The sequence below is a fragment of the Microtus oregoni genome, unplaced genomic scaffold, assembly GCF_018167655.1.
Source record: "Microtus oregoni isolate MIOR12 unplaced genomic scaffold, Mior012 000086F_ref0000336, whole genome shotgun sequence".
Taxonomy (NCBI): Eukaryota; Metazoa; Chordata; class Mammalia; order Rodentia; family Cricetidae; genus Microtus; species Microtus oregoni.
In genome coordinates, this window is record NW_024544552.1 from 3,776,807 (window position 1) to 3,801,356 (window position 24,550).

At 46.6% G+C, this 24,550-nt stretch overlaps 1 protein-coding gene across 1 annotated transcript; it reads right to left on the reverse strand.

Annotated features, from left to right (window-relative positions):
• Nucleotides 1-160: 160 nt before the first annotated feature.
• Nucleotides 161-23,096, reverse strand: LOC121442044 (rho GTPase-activating protein 30-like). Its single transcript, XM_041643483.1, has 12 exons — nt 22,746-23,096; nt 12,608-12,710; nt 9,584-9,728; nt 8,034-8,116; nt 7,785-7,892; nt 6,922-7,049; nt 6,273-6,441; nt 6,088-6,191; nt 5,930-6,007; nt 4,835-5,230; nt 2,537-2,823; nt 161-2,444 (listed from the first exon to the last, which is right to left on the reverse strand). Exons 1-12 carry the CDS (start codon nt 22,840-22,842, stop codon nt 837-839), a joined length of 3,306 nt encoding a protein of 1,101 aa, XP_041499417.1. The 5' UTR covers nt 22,843-23,096; the 3' UTR covers nt 161-836.
• Between the last annotated feature and the right edge of the window lie 1,454 nt (nt 23,097-24,550).

Below are 24,550 nucleotides of genomic sequence, written 5' to 3' on the forward strand. Positions count from 1 at the left end.
CCGAGAAAGAATATCTAAACAAAATATATACATTTTGGCAACATTCAAATGTGAGACCTTTCCCCCCAAGACTTTAATAAGAGTAAGTCCATACACTATTTAAGTATAAAAAATTCAATTTTATTATCAAACAGCCACCATGGCTAAATGAGGCCTCTAGCTCCCGCCTGTGCAGAGAAACAGTGCCAGGGCCAGAGTGATGACCAGACATCCCATTCCTGAAATAGGAGGTTATTCTAATGGGAAAAAGAAAGACCAGAGAGATCTGTACAGCACTTCCTCTGCAAATAATTGAAAACAGAAGATGCCATCCATTTCTTTCAGTGAACACTGAGGACTTTAAAGAGCTTCTTGGATGTGTTTCCCCTAATCTGGAGCTAAAAGGGTCAGGAGATAGTTAAGGATCTGGGAACAAAACAGAAGTGAGCAATTCTGTATCTGGCCCTGTATTTTCCACATCTGCCTTGGGCTTCTATGAAGAGATGTTCACAGCCTCAGAAGAGGGCAGGAGTTTGACTGGAATTCCCCCCCCCCCATGTATTTAAATTTAAGAAAAATAATAAGTTTCTACCTACCCTATGTTTTGGTTAATAATCACAACTTCATGGGAATAAAATCTTCTTATATTTCTTAAGACTCTGCTAAGAAATAAGTGCTTTGTGTCTAACACAAACTCAAGTAAACCCACTAAGGCAGTGCCTCCCATGGTCAAAACAAGTAGCTGGAGGACCCAAGCCTATGGAATTGGACACTTCAGCTGCCAAGTGTGCAACGACAGCTAGGTGAGGGTTCCAGAGATTGATGATAAATTTCTGATTCCTCTTGTCCCACCCTAATCACAGCCCTTCTTTCCCACGGTTAGTCTGTGTTTCAAAGGCATATGTCTGACGCTGAGGGGACATAAGAGGGACAGGGGGGTGAAGCTCTCTAGGGGGCAGACTAAGCCGACTCCTGGGCTCAGACCCTTCTGTGCCTTCAGGAGGGAGTTCCAGACAGCTAAGGGGCCGGGAAGAATGGGCAGGAATCATGCTACAGGGAGAGGTTCTGGAGTTGAGGCTATAATCCCCACCCCCAGTACAAGTCTGGGTCCGCCGAATTCCCTGCGCCTCAGTTCTCTGGCGTTCCCGGGCCAGGGCCACAGCAGCATCAAAGGAAAGACTACCCCCGTTCCTCCAAGAAGCACGAGACCCCCAAGCTCTTTCTCCAGGAGTCCCATCAAGCCTACCAGGTCTTGGACATGGATTTGCAGGTGCTACATGGATCTTACTACACATTGCACTGGGCATCTTGGCAAACTGTGGTTTGGGGGGTACTACAGGAACAGAGCGGACCTGTTGGACCTGAACTAGGGTAGAAGCCAGACGCATACCCACACCACCAGTTGAACCACAGGGACAAGAGTACAAGTCACATGCCTCAGAACTGAGCTGTCCCTCAGCCTCCATCCCCTCTGGTTCAGATGGCTGTGGAGGACCTTGTTCCATCTCAGAAGACTGTTCATTGACTTCTTCTGTACTGTCAACCTCCAGGAACTCTGCACCTGGCTCTTCAGAGAGGGTCCCCTCTTCTAAGTGGTCACCAACAGCTCTCTTGCCTTCAGTTTCTATATCTATACTTTTTTCTTCCTTGCTGACCTCCCCTTCCTCCCCATCATCATCTTCTACTGGACTTCTACTATCTGCACTATGTCCTTGGTCTTCTCTTGACTGGTGGTCAGTATTCCCACTCAGTCCTTTGATCTCATCCTTGTTGCCTTTCTCAGTCTCTTGGTTGTATACCACTTCCCAGCTCTCTCCAGGAAGCAGGTATTCCTGGACCGGATGCTCTGGGTCCATTCCAGTTTCTACAGGGGTGTCCTCTCCTTTCTCAGCTCCTTCTTTTCTCCCACTCTCTCTTTCCTGCTTGTCTTTATCCTCTTCTCTTGTTTTCTCCGTATCTTTGGTCTCTATACTTTCAACCTCTTGACCTTTGGAATTTCCTTCCATGGTCTCTATCTCTTCACTATTCCCCTTTTCAAAACCACCCATCACCTTTTGGCTTCTTTCCCCTTCCCCTCCTTCCTCATCAGCTTCCCCAGCTTCCATCTCAGCCTCTGGAGTTGCCTCAGCATCTTTCCTGTTAGCCGCTGTGCTTCCAGGCCCAGCTTCCTTGTCCTCTTCAGCTTCCCGGCACGCCTGTTTCTCTTCAGCCTGTGTCGGAGGTTGTTTTCCACATCTTGCTGCCTCTTCCTCCAGACTCCCTACACCCTCCCAGTTCGTGGATCTAGGGCTCAGAAGGGGGCTCAAATCATCATAGGCACTCAAGAAGACTTCTTCCCCATTTTCTTCTTCCACATCAGGTGTGGGACCAGCAGAATCGAGGGAGCAGCAGCTAGGAGCCAGGACATACTGTGCATCGTCCAGAGACAGATCATCCAGGGGTGGCTCTACAGAAAACTCTTCCACCTGTAGGCAAAGCATTGTGTCTAAGGACCAGGTAGTCCTAGCCACTCTCTAGGCTACACACTACCCAAATACCCAGAACAGCTCCTCCTTACCTGAGGCCCAACTCCCAGGAGCTCCTCCAGGTAGCCCATCCCAGGGTCATCCTCCCCAAGGGAGAAAGGTGCTGCTCCTGCTGCTCCTGCTGCTCCTGCGGCTTCTGCCTTGGCCACCTCCCTATCCTCCACCCCCACCCACTCAGGCTCTGAGCTGCTCAAGTCCTCTAGGAAGGAGAAGGAATCCTGCACCTCCTGGGACAAGGAGTCCTCCAGGGCAGGAGTCATGTCTGCTGGGTTTGAGTCAGCCAGAGAACCTAGGGCTGATCTTGTCTCCGACTTTTCATCTGTTGGAAGAAAAATAGTTTCAGAAATCCAAAAGTCAAGGTCAGTCCCAACGCTTTCAGGTATGGGTATTCCTCACATTGATACTCTAGGGGCCCAACACTCCTGGTATGTACTAGTCAACATGGCTCCTCCTCTCAGACCAGAATGGCTCACTACTGATAGCTCTCTTTATTCTCACTCAAGTGCCAACATTGTGGGGTGTTTGTGTATTTCTTTGTTTTTGAGGCAAGGTGTCACTACATAGCACTACTTGGCCTGGACTGACTAAGTAAACCAGGTTGGCCTCAACTCACAGAGATCAAGATATCTATGCCTTCTAAATGCTGGGATTAAAAAGACATGCACCACCAGCTCTAAGCATTGGTGTGTGTGTGTGTGTGTGTGTGTGTGTTTTGTTTTTTGTTTTTTGAGACAGGGTTTCTCTGTAGCTTTGGAACCTGTCCTGGAGCTAGCTCTTATAGACCAGGCTGGCCTCGAACTCACAAAGATCCACCTGTCTCTGTTTCTTGAGTGCTGGGATTAAAGGCATGCACCACCACTGCCTGACTGTGTTTGATATTTTTATAATTAATCTTTATATTTCCCTACAGAATAAACTGTTATATATCCCTGGGCTGGATGGATGGCTTGGTTCATAATGAGTGTATGCAAATATGAGGAACTATGTTTGTTTTTTTTTAATTTATTTATTATGTATAGTGTTCTATCTGCATGTGTGCCTGCACATCTCATTACAGATGGTTGTGAGCCACCATGTGGTTGCTGGGAATTGAACTCAAGACCTCTGGAAGAGCAGTCAGTGCTCTTAACCTCTGAGCCATCTCTCCAGCCCCGAGGACCTGAGTTGGATCCCCAGAAAGTTGGTGTGCTCTTCTGATCCCAGTGCTAGGCAAGAGGGGCAGGTCAGTCCCTGGAGCTGACCACTGTAGCCTACTTGGGAAGTTCCAGGTCATTGAAATACTCTGTCACAGAAAAAAAAAATGTGGACATCTAAGAACAACACCTAAGGTGGTCCTCTGGTTCCTATATTCATGTACACACCTGCACAGGCAACTCCCCTTCACACAAATACCCTCCAAAAATAAAGAAATATTATAGAGGATGTTGTACCACACCCTTTTTTTGACACAGGTCTCCTGTATCCCAGGCTGATTTCAAACTATGGAGCCAGGGATGACCTCAAACTTCCAGTCTTCCATCTCCACCTCCGAAGTGTTGGATTACATAAGCTTCCATACCAGGTTTATGTGGTGCTGGGGATCAAATCCAGTGCTTTGTACATCAGGCAAGCACTGTACCAACAGAGCTACGCCCCCGACTCTTCATCCTCCGTTGGCTTTAACGAAACTGAAGCTCAGAGCAGCTTGTCCAAGGCTATGCAGCTAATAAGTGGCGCAGACAAAATTTGAGTTCTGTCCACTTAACTGTTCTATTTACCTCTACCTTATACAACCCCAGCTTTCTCATCAGTGACACTTTGGGCATAGGAATCTGAGGATGAATCACATCCTAGCTCTCGCTACCTAAATCAGTAGTAATTGCTGAAGATAACTTTCAGGTTCTACTGTTGTAAGAATAACAATACTTACATCTTAATGTTATGAGAAAATGAGCTAATACCTGTGAAGTGTCTAATACAGCCCTCAGCATGAATTGATAAGTGATATTTAGCTCTTATATTAATTTGCTGAGACTCAACAGCAACTTTTGTTCTTACCCCTACTCGTACCTTAATAAATCCCTTTTGCGTCTGGCACAGGCCCCTATTCTTGGGGGTAAATCAGTGATTTGAAGCCTGACAGAGATCCCTTCTCCATGCACTTCATATAACCTAATAATATTACTGGATCCCCAAACCCCAAATCTAGGCAGGCAACGTAAGACTGTGTTCAAAGCCTAAGGGCTGAAGCCTCTGACCTCTGACCTTCCAACACTACGTCCTCAGCACCCACAACTTCAACCTAAAGTTTTAGATTCTTTTCCAGTCCTGGGAAATCTCCAAGTTCTCACCTGGGGGGCCTGGGCCGGGGCCAGGGCCAGGACCTGAGGTGGGATTTGGCCTGGGCTGTAGGGCGGGACACTCAAGGCCACGGGTAAGCCTGACCAAGGAGACGTTAGAAATGATGTTTGGAGGTACACTGAGGATGGAGGTTATGTGTAGCGGGAGGTTGACGTTGTAAGGGTCTGAGATGTGGACACCGGCACAACGCTCCGCACGACTGCTCCCCGAGGCCCGAATAGCTGACCGCCCAGCTCGTGGAGTTCCTGGCTCAGAATTCGCACTGCCCTGTGCCTCCGCCTCAGGTTCCTGTTCACCCTCTGCTGCATCCATAGAATTATTCTCCAAGCTCTCAGATATCAGTGAGCTTGACTGAGGACTGCTGGGCCCTACCAGTCCCTCTGGCTCTGTGGAAGAGAGAGAGGTCAGGTATTCAGCAGCCTCAGCTCCAAAGGGTCTTGACAGCTCAGGTCAGACTCAGTGGCTCCCTTTTCTTAGGTTTTAGGGGTAGGATAATTGGAAGGTACCAGACCCAGCTTTCTTTTGGCCTCTATTGCAAATTATCCACCCAGTCAGCAGGTTAAAGGTCACACATACCTGATGGATCCTCTTCCCTCTCTGTAGATACAGTCACTAGCTACCACTCACACACACACACACACACACACACACACACACACACACACACAGTCTCCATGTACAAATACTCATGAATATACCCAGAGATTAGACAATAGGCTCATCTATTGTAAAACTTGCCATGTGTATCCAAGACTGATATATAATTATTTGGGATTCTTTTAAAATTACTAGGGGCTGGAGAGATGGCTCAGTGGTTAAGAGCTTTGCCTGCTCTTCCAAAGGTCCTGAGTTCAATTCCCAGCAACCACATGGTGGCTCACAACCATCTGTAATGAGGTCTGGTGCCCTCTTTTGGCCTGCACGCATACACACAGACAGAATATTGTATACATAATAAATAAATAAATATTTTGAAAAAAATAAAATAAAATTACTAGACACACTTGGCCACATTTATAGACACCCAAGCCTGTGCTGTAATTGTCACAGCACATACACACATAGCCACTAACATCTGTCCTCACCATCAATGGCGCCAGCTGCAGCACTCAGTGAGTCCATGCTCTTAGCGGGCCGCAGTGTCCCCTTGTTGGCTTTTTCTTCTGAAATAGATGAATGTGCATAGCACCAAGACCTCGCACGCCCTCACCAGAGCCCCATTTCCTCATCATCCCAGACCTACCCCTGTCCTCAGCCCGCAGTGGAAGTTTACGTTTTGTCTCATTGCCAGAGCGACCCAAATTGAAGATAGATCGCCATTTCCTGACCTTCAAAGATCCCTTTCTCCTGCAGAGAATGGAGATATAATTAGGAGTGGAGTCTGGGTGACTCAGTGCAAGGGAAGAAGTCCCGGGAAGCAGGCCTTACTTGTGTTCTGCAATCTCAATGATGGTATGGTAGGGCCGGATCTGCGGTGGTCCATCGCCAGCCTGTAATATGCTAGGCAAGTGGTAGGGAGGAGGCCTGGACATGAAGTCCTCAGAGCTGCCTGATGCCCGGGCCCCTGGCAGCCATCCGCTCTCCACATCTGCACCAGCTAGGAGAACGAAAAGAATTGGCCAGCCAGTAACAGAACCAAGAAAGGAACCTCAAGTCCCCAGTCCATCCCCCCCACAACAAACTACCAAGTTAAGGATATATTCAGAGGCTCTTGGAGATAGATCCTCTCTATCCATTTCAGAAGGGTATTCTCAAGAACGAAGAGGATCAGGAGATCCCAAGACATTAGCCTTGTCCTCCAAGGTGGTGCTGCAGAGACTAATCTATGTGCTAGAATGCCAACAGAAGAGGCCTGCCCAAGCCCTGGCTGTACTAACACTTCTCCAGTGTTCTCTGCAGGTGCTGATCACGTACTGCCCTCTGTGAGAGACACAGTCTCCCTACCCACAAAATGAGGAGTCTGAATGAAGCGACTTGTGAGACTCTCTAGAGCTGATCTTAGTCAAAACCATAAAGCAACTAAAAAGCTCTTCCCAGCAGAGAGTGGTGATGGGTAATGGGCACAAAGGACACTAACCAGAGAGGGAGGCACCCCCAAAGAGCTGCTCCACATGGGTGAGGATGAACTCCACGACAATGGACTGCACTCGCACCTCCATGAACGCTGCGGTCCCATTGAAGCCGGAGGCCTCTATGTCCTTAGACCTGTAAAGATGTGGAATTAGTCCCTCCCAAGACTCAAAACACTTTCCTATCTAAAGTCTTCCTGAAAACACACACACACACACAAATGACAGACAGGTCTCATTACGTAGCTGTGGCTGTAACTGATTTAGAACTGTCAGTGTACACCAGACTGGCCTTGAACTCACAAAAATCCACCTGCCTCCGTCTCCCAAGTGCTAGTGTCAAAGTCATATTACAAATGCCTAACCTCTGAAATGCTCTATACCTCTGCCCCTGGTCTTTACCTTCACAACTACCTCTTAAGCCACAGGTATGATTCAAGTTCAAATACCACTTCCCCCGAGAAAGCCATCTGCAATGTCCTGCCATACTCCTTGCACTGTACCGCAAAAGGAAGACCAAGAATTGTTATAATTGTTATAATTAATAATGCTTTGTGCCATAATGAGTCAGAGACAGGCCAGTTCCTGAATAGACTGTAAGATGTTCTCTCAGTAAATGTTTGGCAAAGACCAATATTCTAGTCTCCAGCCTCCACAGCACAGTGCAAGTCTTGCTCTTAAGAAATTCACTTGGTCTCAGTGAAGGCCCAAGTTGGTAGACTTTATACTACTTAGCCACTGCTGAACTTCCCTGTCTTGCTGGGTTTATGAGACCCCCAAACCCTCTCCAGTGCACCCTCACAACCACATCGAGTATATCTTGCTACACCAAGTCTCCGAGCAGCTCCACACTGCTCACACATACACCCACCTGAGCAGGTTGGGGGCCCACACAATCGCCAGATTTCGGGCATGCATGTTGGTTTGGGCACTAAATGAGGCCATGTGGACCAAGTGCCTCATAAGGAACTCCAGCGTCCTGCAGAAATCAAGAACAGAATCACCCAAAAGAACATCAAGGCAGGGGTGGGCTGACCTGAGAGCTGGGAGAGCCAGCCAGGCTGGGGCTGTAGGGAGGGCAGGGGTGTCTCTGGAGTACAGAGGGCGGAACCCCACACACCTGTAGTTTGGGGCAGGGAGTTCCTGGAGCACATCAAGGATCTTGATCAAGCGTTCTGGCTCTAGCTGTACCGCCACTGCCTCCTAATTGGGGACCAGGGTATAAGAGGGAGACATTGACTCACAGATGACCTGCTTGCTTCGCAGAGGTCCAAATTAAACTCTCAGGGATCATCTATTGCTATGTCCCACAACGGCCCTGCCTAGATCTTCAAGGCACCATAAAACAGTGGAAACACCTCAGGCTGAGCATGGTAGCACATGCCTCTGACCCCAGCACTCTAGAGGCAGAGGCAGGAGGCAGGAAACAAGGATCGGGATGTAACCCAGTGGTAGAGTGCTTTCCTGCCATGCACAAGAGCACTGGTTCAATCCCCAAAACCACAGAAATCAAGCTTAGGACCTTTGGGCGCACAAATGACTACTGAATTTTTTTTTTAAGTTTTTGAGGCAGGGTTTCTCTGTAGCTTTGGAGCCTGTCCCAGAATTTGCTCTTGTGGGCCAGGCTGGCCTCAAACTCACAATGATTCACCTGCCTCCCAAGTGCTGGGATTAAAGGCAGGAGCCACCACGACGTAGCTGATTGCTGAATCTTATTTATAAGTCGTCTTGTGACCTTGAGCAACTCACCGCCATTTCCCCTGCCTCAGTGTCCACCTCGGTACAGCTCTGGAGCTAGACCTTTGAAAGGTGTCTGGGAAGGTGATCCACCCAGGCTGGTCTGGATGGACTGAGCAGGCTGCGGTTGCTATTCTGAGTCTCAATGTTGTTGCACTCAATAAAATGCAAACTCTTGGCAAGTAGATGGGACTTCGCTATGTTGCCCAATCTACGCTCAAACTCTAGGCTCCAGCAATCCTTCTGCCTCAACCTCCGAAGAAGCGAGAACTTTACTTTAAAAGTATTACTCAAGCCGGGTGATAGTGGCGCACACCTTTAATCCCAGCACTTGGGAGGATCTCTGTGAGTTCGAGGCCAGCCTGGTCTACAGAGCAAGTTCCAGGACCGGCTCCAAAGCTACACAGAGAGACCCTGTGTAAAAAACCAAAGAAAAGAAAAAGAAAAGGGAAAAAAAAAAGTATTACTCAAATCAGGACACCATTTTTGTCATGTGTTTTCTCCTCCAAAACTGTTTAAGATTTAAGATACAGTTATAGTTGTAACTGGAGGGACATTCCTGAAAATATTTTTTTTGTTATGTAAACAGCATTTTTGTTCTCTTAAGTGTAGGGAAACTCTGGTCTAGGTGCTTTCCAAGGCCTCCCAGCTCTGACAGCCTGCCCTTTACCTCCCAAGTCTTACCGCTGTGCTCTGTGAGGTCTGCAGGTCTTAGGGGAAACACGATAGGGAGAGAGTGAAGACAAGAGGGACAGAGGCTGGCAGAGGTGGCAGGCAGGGAGTTGACGAGGTCTGGGAAGGAGGGCTCTTCTCCTCAGTAACACTTAACTGTCAGGCTCCCAAGACGGTGCCTGGCACGTGACACACCTGGGGTGTCAAAACTGAGGCGGTGGCCCTTGAACCCTGTCTCCCACCCCCCACCTCTCAACTCACGGCAAATTTGTCATAGAGCCGGTAAGTGAGGAGGGGATCTGGCAGCTCTCTGAAATAGGCCTTGCACAAGGAGGAGACGCAGTGAATGTCCTGTAGGTACACATCCCGCCGAAGGTCCGGCTTCCGCTCGGCCTCGAACTCCTGCCTGGGGAGGGGCAGAGTGGTCAGGCGTGGTACAGGTCAGACGGGGGATGTGTAAGGGAGAAGCAGGACCATAGAGGTCAGCTGCAGGCAGGGTCATGGTCCACATGGGTGAGACTTGGAGGGAGAATGCTGGAATGTATGCATATTCACATGTATATACATTATATATGTTCACTGGAGTATTTACATATATTTTCTATGTATGTCAGGAAATATTAGGAATTGCATATGTGGATATGTAGACATGAATGTAAAGATGAGTAGAGACAGGTAAGTGGATCTGCGCGTGACTAACTAGGGATCTATGATTAGCAGCGAAGAGGTAGAGCGGACTCAGTAGACACAGGCGATGGACCTAAATGTGTCTCTCCTTTTTCCTTTTCTTTTTTTGAGAAAGGGTCCTGCTATATAGTTCTTGGGTGGTCTGGAACTCAATATATAGACCAAGTTGAGCGCTGACTCACAAAGATCCATCTGACTTTGCCTCTTAAATGCTGGCATTCAAAACACATGCCACTTTGCCTAGCCTGGCTGTTGTCTTCATGATCTTGATTTAATTAGCTGGCAGGTGCTCAGATATGGCACCCAAAGTGCCAACAACCAAAAGAAGATAGATAAATTGATGACACAAATTCTCCCGAGACAGGAAGATTTCCGTGAATTTGAGATTATCCTATGCTATGTAATAAATTCTAAGTTACAGAGTAAGGGGGAAAAAAAGAGAAAGAGCAAGACAAGGGGCTAGGGAAACACCTCAGTTGATAAAGTGCTTGCCCCATAAGCTTAAGCCTCTGAGTTCGGATCCCCAGCACTCACAGGAAAAGCCAGGCAAGGCAGCAGAGACCTGTAAGAACAGCACTGGGGAATCCCAGGAGCTTGCTGGCCATTCTGTCTAGCCAAATCTGAAAGCTTCAAGTTCAGCAAGATCCCTGACTCAAACAACAGCAACATTAATAATAACAAAAACGTGGAGAGGACTGGAAAGATGCTCAGTGGTTAAGAGCACTAGCTGCTCTTCCAAAGGAACAAGGTTCCGTTCCCAGCACCTTTATGGTGCCCCACAGTCGTTTGTAACTCTAGTTCTGGGCCTCATCTGGCGTCTCTGGGCACCAGGCACACACGTTGTACACAGGCATACAAGCAGGCAGAGAACCCATGCACATAAAATAAAGATATTTTAATAAAAATAAATTCATTTTTAAAATTAGGCAATTGAGGAAAACAGGCAAAACATGATCTCTGGCATCCACACAAATGCACATAACCACACGAACATATACGTGCATATACCATCCACAATAGAAGAAAAGAAAAGGAATGTTTATGTGTCAAAGGATACTATCAATAAAAAGAACCCTGGGTTCAAAATCCCCGCTACCACAAAGAAGAAGAGGAAGAGAACAACCCACAAACCACAGATGGGGAGGGGAAAATACTGCTCATCATACATCTGATTAAAACCTAGTACTTTGCCAGGCCGTGATGGTGCGCTTTAATCCCAGCACTTAGAAGGCAGAGGCAGGCGAATCTCTGTGCATTCAAAGCCCGCCTGATCTACAGAGTGAGTTCCAGGACAGCTAGGGCTACGCAGTGTAACCCTGTCTCAAAAAAAAAAAAAAAAAAAAAACTTTGACATTCAGAACATATAATTTATTACAACTCAATGATTTAAAAAAAAATTAAGCAGAAGCATAAGATTTGAATAGTTGTTTCCCAAAAGGAAGGCACGACAGGTATTCAACTTCATCTGTAGCTGCGGAGATGCACACATAAATCACAATGACATATCATACACACCCACTAGGAAGGCTACAATCAGAAAGACAGTAACAAATGTTGCCAGCACTGAGGAGAAACTGGAGCCTTCATATAGGGCAGGCAGACATGTAAGTGATACACTGTTATATTAAACAGTTTGGCAGGGGGCTGGAGAGATGGCTCAGTGGTTAAGAGCATTGCCTGCTCTTCCAAAGGTCCTGAGTTCAATTCCCAGCAACCACATGGTGGCTCACAACCATCTGTAATAAGGTCTGGTGCCCTCTTCTGGCCTGCAGGCATACACATAGACAGAATATTGTGTACATAATAAATAAATAAATATTAAAAAAAAAACCAAAATTAAACAGTTTGGCAGTTACTTTGAAAAGTTTAACATGAGTTGCCATATGGCCCAGCCATTCCACTCAGGTTTACATTAATAATAAGTGAGATACAGCCATGAAAACTTGTACATGTTTGTAGTAGAATTATTCATAATAGCCCAAGGTGAAAACAACCTGGAGAGCCATCAACTGATAAAAGGGTAGAAAAAAATGTGTAGCCATGCTGGAGAATTGTATTCATCTACAGAAAGCAATAAAATACTAGTACATGCCACAGCATGTGTGAACCTTGAAAGGACTCAGAGGGAAGAGACAGTGAAAACATGCATTGTATTGTTATTTTTTATGAGATGTCCAGAAGAGACAGATCTATACAGACAGAAAGTCAAGTTAGGTGAAGGGGAAATGTAGAGAGGATAGTGACATGTTCTGGAATTAATGGTAATGATTGCAGTGTTGTGATTATACTAAATATAACTGATGCAAACATTTTTAAATAGTAAATTTTATAGTATGCAAATCATGTGTATGTGCATGCAAGTATGTGTGTGTGTTTTAAAAGCAGACTGCATATGTGGGAACGGGGAGAGTATGTCTGCTGGGGGAGTGAGTTTGGGGTCCCCACCTTGCCTGACCAGACTTCAGAGCCTCTCCCTGGAATAGCACTTAACCTCTGTGCTTCCTTCTCCCACTTTCCCTTACCCCTCCTCCAGCTCTCCCCAGCAGCTTTTACCATGACTGTCTGGCCCACAGAGCCTGTCCACTCTGTCTGACTCACCGGAGCTTCTGGATGTTAGAGGAGACCCCTGAGAGGCGGTAGATCCCATCCACCACTCCATACTCTTGCACGAACTCTGCACAGCTCCTTAGCACCTGGGGCACTGGGGACACAGATGGGCAGAGAAAAGAAAATCTGAAAAGCTAGTTACTGTAAGGGGTCTGAGAAACGCAACATCATGGAAGAGGGTTCACCAAGGTTAAGGGCAAAGCTTGTGAAATAAAAAACTCACTAGAAAGATTCTTACAGGTGATCAGACCCAACTCACCTATCTTTGTATAATATTTTTATCCCATAGTCCTGAAGTCTCTCCTGTACTAAAGAGGAGTTCACTGCTACTTAATATTGACCCTCTTAGTTCTATTTCTTTTTTTCTTTCTTTTTTTTTTTAAAGATTTATTTATTTATTATGTATACAACATTCTGCCTCGATATATGCCCGCACGCCAGAGGAGGGCGCCAGATCTCATTACAGATGGTTGTGAGCCACCATGTGGTTGCTGGGAATTGAACTCAGGACCCTTGGAAGAGCAGGCGGTGCTCTTAACCTCTGAGCCATCTCTCCAGCCCCCTCTATTTCTTTTTTAAAGATAAAGATTTTTAAAAAATTATGTGTATGTGTCTGCTCAAGGGAATTTGCATATAGTACTGGTGCCTGCAGAGGCCAGAGACAGCAGATATCCCTGTAGCTGGAATTGTAGGGCTTGTGAGGTGCCTAACATGGATGCTGGGAAACTGAATTCAGATCTCTGCAAGAGCAGCAAGTGCTTTTAAACACTGAGCCATCTCTTGAGCCCCAGCTCTGTAACAGGCTTTATTTTGGCCACCAACCAGCCTCCAAATCATGACACAGAGACCTAGTATTAGTTATGAATGCTCAGCCTTATCTTATGCTTGCCCCATTAGCTCTTATTACTAAATTTAATCCATTTTTCTTCATCTACAGTTTGCCTTGGGGCTTTTTACCTTTCTTTCATTCTGTATGTCCTTCTCTGTGTCTGGCTGTCTGGCTGGCCCTGGGTGTCTCCCTTTTTCTCTCCCTCATTCACTCTTCTTTCTCTCTTCCCTCTCCTTCCACCTATTCTTTCTGCCCACCAGCCATGCCTATCCCTCTACTGCCTAGCTATTGGCTATTTAGTTTTTTTATTAGGCCAATCAGGTGCCTTCAGGCAGTCAAGGTGAAACAGCAACAAGTCTTTACATCCTGGAACAAATGCATCATAAACAAATATTAACACGTCTCTGCCTGTTTAAAGTAATATTCCATAACACAGCTCTACCTCTGTTTGTTCATTTGTTTGCTTTGAGACAGGGCCTCACAGATCTTGGGCTGGCCTTCAGCTTGCTGTATACTTGAGGAAGACCTTGAGTTTCTGATCCTCCTGCCTCTACTTCCTGAGTACTGGGATTACAGGTGTGCCCATTACATTCAATTTGTTTGTTTTTGAGAGTCTTACCTAACCCAGGGTGACCTTGAATTTGCTGTGTAGTTGAAGGTGACTTTGAATTCCTGATCCTACTGCTTCTGCTTCCTGAATACTGAGATTATAAGCATGTGCCCCCATACTTGGTCTGTGTGATACTGGGATCAAACACAAGGCCGGCCTATGCACGCTAGGCAAGCACTCTGCCGACCAAGCTACATCCCCAGTTCCCTTTTTATGATATGTACTCAGTGTTATAGCTTATTATTTTAGATTTACACAGAAAATGACGGGCTATGGTTGTAGAACATCAAATAATTTACAATAACCTTACATTCATTTTAACAGTTTATAGATATTTAACATCTTATACACAAATCCAGTTAACAAAAACCTTAAAAGTTAAAGATAAAATAATTAAGGTAGGCATAGTGGCACACGCCTTTAATTTCAGCACTTGGGAGGCAGAGGCAGGCTGATCTCTCTATGAGTCTGAAGTCAGCCTGGTCTACAAATCAAGTTCTAGAACAGCCAAGACTACACAGAGAAAACCTGCCTCAAACAAAACAAAAACAGATAAATCATTAAGAAACACAAAAGATGGGCTGGAGAGATGGCTCAGAGGTTAAGAGAACTGACTGCTGTTCCAGAGGTCCTGAGTTCAATTCCCAGCAACCACATGATGACACACACCCATCTGTAATGAGATCTGGTGCCCAGAACACTATATACATAATAAATAAATTAAAAAGAAAAAAGAAACACAAAAGAGCCATGCAATGGTGGCTCATGACTTTAATCGCAACACTGGGGAGGCAGAGCCAGACTGATCTCTGTGAGTTCAAGGCCAGCCTGGTTTACAAAACGAATTTCAGGAAAGTTAGGATTGTTACACAGACACACAGACACACACACACACAAAATCTTGTCTTGAAACAACGCCCCCCAAAAAAAGAAATACAAAAGAAAACCACCTCAATCTAACTTTAAATATCAGTATCTGTATTAGAAAACACAAATAAAATTATTAGGCCAAATCACAACATTAAATAGAGAAATAAGATAAATGGTAACTGTTTTGTTTTGTTTTTTTAAGACAGGGTTTCTCTGTGTAGCCCTGGGCCTCTTGAGTGCTGAAATTAAGGCATGTGTCACCAATGCCTGACTAGACCAATGGCATCTCATTAATAGTCTTGTGTGTGTGCATGTGTGTGCACATGCATGTGCTTATGAGTGCAGAAGCATCCCAGGATCCCCGAGGGGCTAGAATTACAGGTGATTGTGAGCTGCCCAACATGAGTACTGGGAACCAAACCCTGGCCTCTGCGAGAGCAGCTTGTGTTCTTAACTGCTGAGCCATCCCTCCTGCCCTGTACTCAGCTGTCAGTGCTGTATGTAGTTACAGGAAGAACAGGTCCGCAGCTTTGGAACTGAAACTTCTCTTTGTCATCATTTGTTGCCCCAGATTTTTTTTTCCCAGACAGAGTTTTTCTGTGTAGCCCTGTATGCCCTGGAACTTGCTCTGTAGACCAGTCTGGCCTTGCGTTCATAGAGATCCACCTGCCTCCAGCCCCCAAGAGCTGGGATTTAAAGGTTTGTCCCACCACCCTGTGACATACCCCAGAATTTTTAAAGGGAACAGCAATTTTGTGGGGTAGACAAGTCAAAGACTGGCACCCAAATTGCATTTATGTAACACTCTGCCAGCCGTGAACAAATGAACCCTGGTTATCCCGGCTGAAATGGAAGGCAGCTGAAAGGGTTTAGCTTCAGGCACTTTCTCCGGTAAGAAAACTTGCAGTTACTCAGTTTGGCATTGGAAAGTACCACGCCTGATCACATGGTCAGGCGTAAAAGGAGAGTACCGACTTCCACAAGTTGTCCTTTGACTTTCGCATGCCCTTCATGGCACATGTGTGTCCACACAATATACAAACAAAATAATAAACCATTTTTAAAGAATGCAAAGGGCTGGAGAGATGGCTCAGTGGTTAAGAGCTTTGCCTGCTCTTCCAAAGGTCCTGAGTTCAATTCCCAGCAACCACATGTGCTCACAACCATCTGTAATGAGATGTGGTGCCCTCTTCTGGCCTGCAGGGATACACAGAGACAGAACACTGGATACATAATAAATAAAATTAAAAAAAAATATGGTGTTTTAAAAAAAAAAAAAGAATGCAAAAAATTATATTATCTCTCCTGACCTTGGGCCAATATTGTGCTATTAGACTAATCTCCTTAAAGATTATCATGGTATTTCTCGTGTTATCTTGATAGAGTAGCAGTTGTGATAGAGTCTCAAAAACAAGTATTGAAAGCCGTGCTAGCCGGGGCCTTTAATCCCAGCACTTGGGAGGCAGAATCAGGCGGATCTCTGTGAGTTCGAGGCCAGCCTGGTCTACAAGAGCTAGTTTCAGGACAGGCTCCAAAGCTACAGAGAAACCCTGTCTCAAAAAACCAAGAAAAGAAAAAAGAAAAATAAAAGAAAGCAAGCCATGTAGCCAGGCGGTAGTGGCCCATGTCTTTGACCCCAGCACTCAGGAGGCAGAGGCAGGCAGATCTCCCTTAGTTCAAGGTCAGCCTGGTCAACCAAGCAAGTTGCAGGACAGCCAAGGCTACATCAAGAAACCATGCCTCAAAAGAAAGAAAGAAAGAAAGAAAGAGAAAGGAAAAAGAAAAAAGAAAGCCATGCAGACAAAAATAGCTGTGAATGCAACCTAACTCAAACCTACAAACTACGCCCCCTTCCACACTTTAATCTTAGGCTACAGAAACACCCAGCCTACCCTACCCGAGTACCCAGTGTTTATCTTATAGACACAGAATAAAATATGAGCTCCTCAGCCTGGGATAGAAGACCTTCACAAACCAGGTCCTGACAAACTCTATGACTGAGCCCTTTGCTAATCCATAAGCAAGCGTGGGTACCATTCTTCAGTGATGTGGCTGGGACATGCTTTTTCTCTCAAAGGTTTGTGTGCTGGAAGCATCTCAGAGTGGTGGTGTTGAGATGGGAAACAGTCAAGAAAATGGGATCTAGTGAGTGATAATCAAGTCATCGGACTCTCTCCTCATGAATGAATTATTACTGTCTCTTAAATTTTGTGGGGGGTTTGCCTGGTATTTTGTGTTTGTTTTTTGAGGCAGGGTTTCTCTGTGTGTAACAGCCCTAGCTGTTTGAAACCAGCTTTGTAGACCAGGTTGGCCTCAAGCTCACAAACATCCACCTGCCTCTGCCTCCCAAGTGTTGGGATTAAAGGCATGCGCCACCATCATCCCCTGGCCTGGCTTTTTGTTTTTTTAATGTGTGTATAATCTTGTTTGAGAGATGGTCTTTATTACTACCTCAGACAGGCCTTTGAAGATGCTCCTATACCTTTCAAGTACTGGGATTAAAAAAGTGTGCCACCAAGGTTTACAGTGCTACCTCTTTGGGCGGGAGTGGGTCTTTCATGACTGGATCAGAAAGTGAGTTATCAAAAGCAATGCCACTCCATGCTCCTGGTCCTTCTGTATGCAGATAGTTTTCTTTCCACCTCACCATATTGTGACATACCCAGGAGTCCCTTGCCAGGATGCTAGCATAAGCTTTCTGAAAACCTCAGCCACTGTAGTCATGAGCAAAAGCAACTTCTCCATAATTTCTCCATTTGAGCTGTTTTGCTGGAGCAACCCAGAACTGATGAAGGCACTTGTTTTATTCTCCTGTCTGGGAATATACCTTCCCCTCCAATTGCCTGGTAAACTGTTACTCAAAATATCTCAAGCATAGCCTCCTAGCTGGGCACATGCTTATAGTCCTAGCTCTTTGGGAGGCTGAGGCAGGAGAATCACTGTAGCCCAGGAATTCAGAGCCAACATACAACATAATGAGATCATCTTAAAAAAACAAAAGAAAACAAACAAACAAAAAACCTTAACTAAACTAAATGAACTAAACAAGGGCTGGAGAGGTGGTTCAGCAATTAAGAGTGTTTGCCTGGAAAGCAAGAGTTTTGGAATTCAGGTCCCCAGAATCCATGTGAATTCATGTAAATGGGTTGCAATTCTGTCCTCACAAAGTGGAGATAGGAGATGCCCCAGAGCAATCAGGCTGGTGATACAGCCATATCAGCAAACTGTGGGCTTGACTGAGAGACACTGCCAAAAATAATGTGCTGGAGAGTGATGGAGAATGAGCCCAGATATTAACCTCAAATAGCCACACACATGTATCCATGCACACAAAAATAAGATAAAAACAAATTTAAAAAATCACTTGATTCTGAACCCTTTGTATGTATGTGTATATATGTATATACATATGTATATGTGTGTATGTATACATATGTATATATATTACAGTCCTTTACTCATCTCAATTTTTTTTGTATCTATATATGTGAGCATCTTGTACATGCACCTTATATATGCAGGTACCTGAGGATTCCAGAAGAGGGCGTCAGATTAGGGTGGAACTGGAGTTACAGGCAGTTGTGAGCTACACTATGTGGATGCTGAGAACTAATCCCAGGTCCTCTGCAAGAGCAGCAAATGCTCTTAACTACTGAGCCATCTCTCCAGCCCCCAATCTTACAGTACTTACGACACTTTATTGTAAGTGGTTGTATCTATACCTCCTGACAAATGGTACTCTCTTGTCAGAGAATCATATCTCTCACTGCGGTGGAACCTGAGGTATTCAAATGTTTGTTAGATTACACAATGAATTAATTCAGAATTACGTCTGAATCACTAAAGTCCCTTAGAGATTTGATAAGGAACATTGCCTTTCACAGAGCACTGAGTCCTGTTGACTGGAAGTCACCAGAGAAGTTCCTTGCGTTTATCAGTATCGGGGAAAGTTGTGCTTCTTCTCAGCTACCTAAATTTTTGTTCCCTAAAAGGCTTGTGAGTTTCATATGACTTTAACTACTACGCAGTTTACGGCCCACCCCTAGCAGCCACATAGAACTATCTGACGTGCAGCTCTGGGTCCTACTCTTCTTAATTTCCATTCAATTCAGTTCCTCAGTCATTTATTTGTTTGTTGTGTTGCCTCTCAGGAGTCAACCCAAGCTTTTTGTTTGAGGTTTGTGTTTGTTTCATTTTTCGAGATGGGGGTTTCTTTGTTTAACAGTCCTGACCGTCCTGGAACTCACTCTGTGGACCAGGCTAACCTCAAACGCACAGAGAGCCAGCTGTCTTCCCAAGCTTTTTGTGGAACAAATATGACAGAAAACCAGGGTGAAGGTTCTAGATAATAATCCCACCGATCACTGGTTTTCATCTTTCTTCCTGTGACCTGCTTTTCAGATCCTTTGTCTTTTTGCTCATACCCGGAACTTGGGTGAAACAAGAAAAGCATGGAGGATTAAAAAAAAATTTAAGGAAGTCTTTGCTTTCAGGGTTGTGTGTGTGTTAATCCTTAGAATGAGGGACCCAGGACATTTGCACAATGTCTCTGGAGTGAGTGGTTCCTAAAATTTGGGCTCTTGTCACCTTTCTCACCTCACTCCAGCCTAGCCACTGTTCATGCCTTCGGGTCCTGCTCTCGCTTTTCCGTGGTCCCCTGTCCTTAGTTCTCGGCACTAAATGAAGAGATGAGGCTGCCCTGCTTGTTGAAGCTGCTGCTCCGCCGTTGGGTGCCAAATGCTGCATCCATTCTTTTGGCCACCATATTGCTCTGATGACTCACAAATAGGCTGCCGGCTGGGTCTGGTTAGTGCGCACTTGTAATCCCAGCTACATAGCGAGACTGCACCTCAAACATCAATCTCCCTCTCTCCTCTAAATTCCTAGGTTTCATCTAAACCAGGTTTTCCTGCCCTATTCTTCTCAGTTGATTTTGAACCTCTGGAGTAGTCTTTACAGAGATGGAAGGTCTTAAGGAGCCTGAGTCATAAGGGAAATGGTTCTAAAGATAACAGGGTCAGAGAGTTGGTGGAGCTGCAGATAGACATCAGAAAAATGAAGTCAGAGACAAGACGATGGAATCTAGAGACAAGACTGGGGTGATGGAGTCAACATGATGCGGAGGGTGTGGGTGGAGTCAAAGAAGCACCGACAGTGAATCAGAAACACAAGCAAGTTATCAGAGTGTATGCAGGGCTCAGGGACAGGGAAAGATCCATTTAGGGGAGAAGAGTTAGGGAAGAGGTCTAAAGTCAAGCAAGGGTGTAAGAGTAGAGAAAACTAAGATGACCTGGGAGAATCAGTACACCAGAAGCAGATGGATCTCGCCTACCAGGACCTTCAATTTCTTGCTGGATCTTGAGCTAACGAGAGAAGCTGCAATCAACCAGCCTCACTCTTCCCTAACACTTTACACCTCTCTGTACCAGGATGTTTTGGATTAGGGGAGGAGTTCTCACTGATACCCGAGAGACCCAAGAGTCATCTCTCAAGCCTGCAGCGCAGGTGAAGTTCTGGTAAGGGACAGAAGTAATTTCTCACCTGCTCTGAATTCACCTGCAACCAGGAGCCGCTGGCCTTTCATTATCCCTGGATCTCTAGAAAGAAACCTTTACCAGCTGGGAATGGTGGCCCTGAGAGTCCCAGAAGGGGAGTCTGGGCTGTCTGTGGGGGATGGGAACCACAGGGAAGGGCTGAACCAGGATAAGGAGGCTGAACTGAGGGTTTACCAGGAACTACAAGAACATCATCCCCAATGAAGTCCAATGAAGATGTACGGCTCTCTGTCGGGAATCGTTATCTAGTGCTGGCTAGGCGGCTCCTCAGCTAAGAGAATTGACTGTTCTTCAGAGCACCCTTGGCAGCTACGGATGGGAACTCCAGTTCCAGTGAGAATCTGATGCCCTCTTCTGGCCTCCGTAGGCACTGCACACATGTGAAACACACACCCACAGACAAAACTCATGCCTATAAAAAATTTTTTAAAAAAAATCTCAAAATTAAAAAGAAAATCCTTTAGTGCTGGTGAGATGGCTCAGGAGGTAAAAGATACCTGCCACCAAGCCCGAAAACCTCAGTTCAACGCTGGGACCCACATGATGGTAAGAGAGAACTGGCTTCCAAAAGTTGCTATCTGACTTCCACATATGCATGTGGACACACACATACACACACTGACACTAATACTACCAATACATATAGCCTGCCAGGCAATGGTGGTGCACACCTTTAATCTTAACCCCCAGCACTCAGAAGGCAGAGGCAGTCGTATCTCTCTGAGTTTGAGGCCAGCCTGGTCTACAGAGCAAGTTCCTGAACAGCCAGGGCTACACAGAGAAACCCTGTCTTGAAAAACAGCAACAACAACAACAACAACGAAATACAACCTGTGAGGTGGTGCAGTGGATGAAGGTACTTGCCACCAAGCCTGATGACTTGTGTTTGATGTCTGGGACCCACATGATGGAAGGAGAAAACTGGTTCCCTCAGGTTGTCCTCTGACCTCCATACCTGCGGGGGAACCAATTTGCCCCTTCCCAACATGCATACAAAATATATAAGTAAATGGTGTGATACTTTTTGTTAAAGAATCATTATGGCCAGTGGAATAATAGTAAAGGAGCCAGGTGTGCTCAGAGAGAAGAGGAAGGCACAGAAAAGTCCACCTCGGCTGCAAACACTCTTTCTTGGGGCCTGGACTTTCCCTTAATGGAGGCTGGTAGGGATGGGGCCCTCTGATGGAGGAGAAAAGGGGAAGGAGGTGTCTGGGGACACAGGGGCGGGGCTAAGAGCAGGAAATGAGCTGGGAACCACCATCGCCCTCCCTTCTCTGCAGGCACCACAACCAGAGAAGGGGACAAAGAGGAAATGACAGATTGGGGTGGGGTGGAGTGGGGGGGGCAGAATCATGCCCTTTTTTGTAAGTTGCTCAGTGTGCTGAAAACAAGCTGGCCGGTATAGTCAAGATAGCTCAATTTCAAATCAAGTAAGACATGGTTCTGAGCGCGTGTTAGGCAGAGCACTGAGCCAGGGCTTGTCCCTGGGTAGGCTGGCTTTCCAAGGCCACCGCGTAGTAAGCCAGGCAAGGAACCAGGCAAGGAACCGAGGCAGCTCCAGACAGTGCCCACATCTATCTTTATTGCAGCTTCTACTCCCAGCTTCAAACCAGGGCTTAAACCATCTCCTTCACTTTTCTGTGTTCCGTACACCAGCAGCTTCTCCCCTTGCCTTCTACGCCAAACCTGTTTCTTTTTTGCAAGCAATCTAAAGAAGACGGTCTCTCCTTCCCCCACACCCTCCCGCGGCCCAGCAAAGATGCAGAAGGGCCAGGTCCTTGTCCCTTGGTGCTGTTCTCCAGCTAGGATGCCTCCCTCCACTCTCCCCAAGCTATGTCCTCAGACCCACTGGGCCCAATCCCACCTCCGTTTATTTTTCTATCAACCATCCCTTCAGCCACTCTCGTGACATAGGACCTCCATTCCTACCCTCTGTCCCCCTCTCCGTCTCCTCACCTGATTCGTCGGCATCTCTAGACTTTATAAATATCACCATCCCCCACTTCGCATCCCCTTGGAGTTCTTATCCTCACCCTCTCAGAGACCTGCCCCACAACTATTACAGAAGCGAACCTCTCTGCCTCCTCTGAGCCGCATTTCCTGTCTTTCCTGGGCACAGGTCTCATGGATGGTGATCCTGAGCCACGGGGCCCTAGGAGTTGATTCTTCCCAACAGATCAAATCAAGCCAGAGAAGACAAGCTCGGTGCCTGCGTGCCAGTCCGCCCACCCGTTCCGCTGCCCCCTGCTCGGTTGGCCTCCTTACCGTCTTGTCCTGAGTGCTGTAGGTGCTCCTGTAAGTCGCACCCAAACACTCGTTCCTTGGAGCAGCCCTTCTTCTTTACTTTCTGCCGAGACTTCATGGCCAGAGCCCCCAGGATCTGGCCCCACCACTTCTGTTCCCCAAGACCTTTGACCTACCAGTCCCCCATGGAATCCCAGTCAGTAGTTTGGTTTGGCCCAGCCCTAGAAGGGCAGGGCTCCAAACTGGAGGTGGAGGGTGGCTTGGGCAACGGACAGCAGCACTTGCCTCTGGGGCCCACTCGGGGCCACACGGAAGTGGATATGGAAGAGGAAGCTACCAGAACCCTGGCATGAAGCTGTATCTCGTGGCCAAGCTGAGCCCTGGCCCTTTCTCGCACTGTGAAGCTCTAGGGGGGCAGGAAGCTGTGCAGCTCCTCAAACCCGCTTCCTGTTAGAGCATCTTTGCAACCACAGAGCCTGCGGTGGGGGAGGTAGCTGACATTCACATCCTCATCATTGCTGGGACTTCATCTATTGGTCACAAAGGGAGGTGATGTCAGGACGCTTGGGTGGAGTAATGGGGCCTGGGGTGTGAGCAGGTGGTTGGCATCTCCAGAGACCCAAATTCGGGGAGCAAGGACCAGGCAGAATATACTCAGAATGGAGGATGCCTCTGGTGGCTTTGTCATCGTGGTCAAGCCACGTTTCTTCACTGAGCCTCGGTTGCCATACCTTTGAAAACGAGTACACAGACCAGCTGCCTTCTGAGTTTCAGTTTCTTTGTAGAAGACTACACGGCTGTCCACCCCACACAGCTGTTGGAAGTTTCCAGCACAGTCAAATTCGAAGCACTTTGCACATTAAGGCACTGGCTTCCCCTAAAGGAGGTCACGTCCACACTCTCCTACCTGAGGGCACTCAGAAATGGCTAAAAGGGTTTTGAAAGCTATTTGTTCCTTCTTAGCTGCAAGTACCTGGGTCCTCACCCTGCCCAGGAGCATAGGAAGGAAGACACTGAGATCGCACTTGTGACTTATCCAGGTCAAGGGGCAAGACAGGAATCAGACAGAAAAGATTTTATCTGTTTATTTAAAAACAGAATATCATTTTATGTACAAATATACATATATTTACATAAAATATACATACTAGGACCCCAGATCCTTGGGGTCCACAAGTCCATGGGAATGAGATGAAAGCCTCTCCGTCAGACCAGACTGCAGGCCAAACAAGGTTGGAATAGTAAATCTCAGTATTCTGGCTGAGTAGGTTTGGGCAGGCTAAAGAAAAACATCTAATCCCAAGCCCCACACATAGAAAACGCCAGAAGAGCCCCAAATTAATGACTCAGAAACCCTGGGGAAGGAGCTATTATCACCCTCGCCCACAGCAGCTCAAACCTCCCCTGAACTTCTCCCTTCCCTTGCTACCCTCTGCCCTCTACACAACTGAACCAGGGGCCCTGGACACCAGGTCCCAACTCTGTGAAGGTTTGAACTGTGGACACAACTCGGGGAAGATTTGAAGGGCCATGGGAGCCAAACACCCTATCTCTACCCTCTTCTCCCCGTGTTTATACCTCACACCACTGGTTCCAGACTCCGCCAGCTGTCAGTTTCCTCCCCAGAGCCTCTTTGGGTGAAGATGCCCTAGGAGGAGAACTTTCCAGAACCATAAGAATTAGCTCCTGCTGTGGGGTCTGCTAAACAGTCTTGTTGATGCCTATGTGGGCTGGCCTTGCTTAAGCCCAGCAAGAAGCATGCACAGTAACAAAAAGGGTTTTGTTTGTTTGTTTGTTTTTTAAGTTTCTTTTTCTCTTACTAAGGG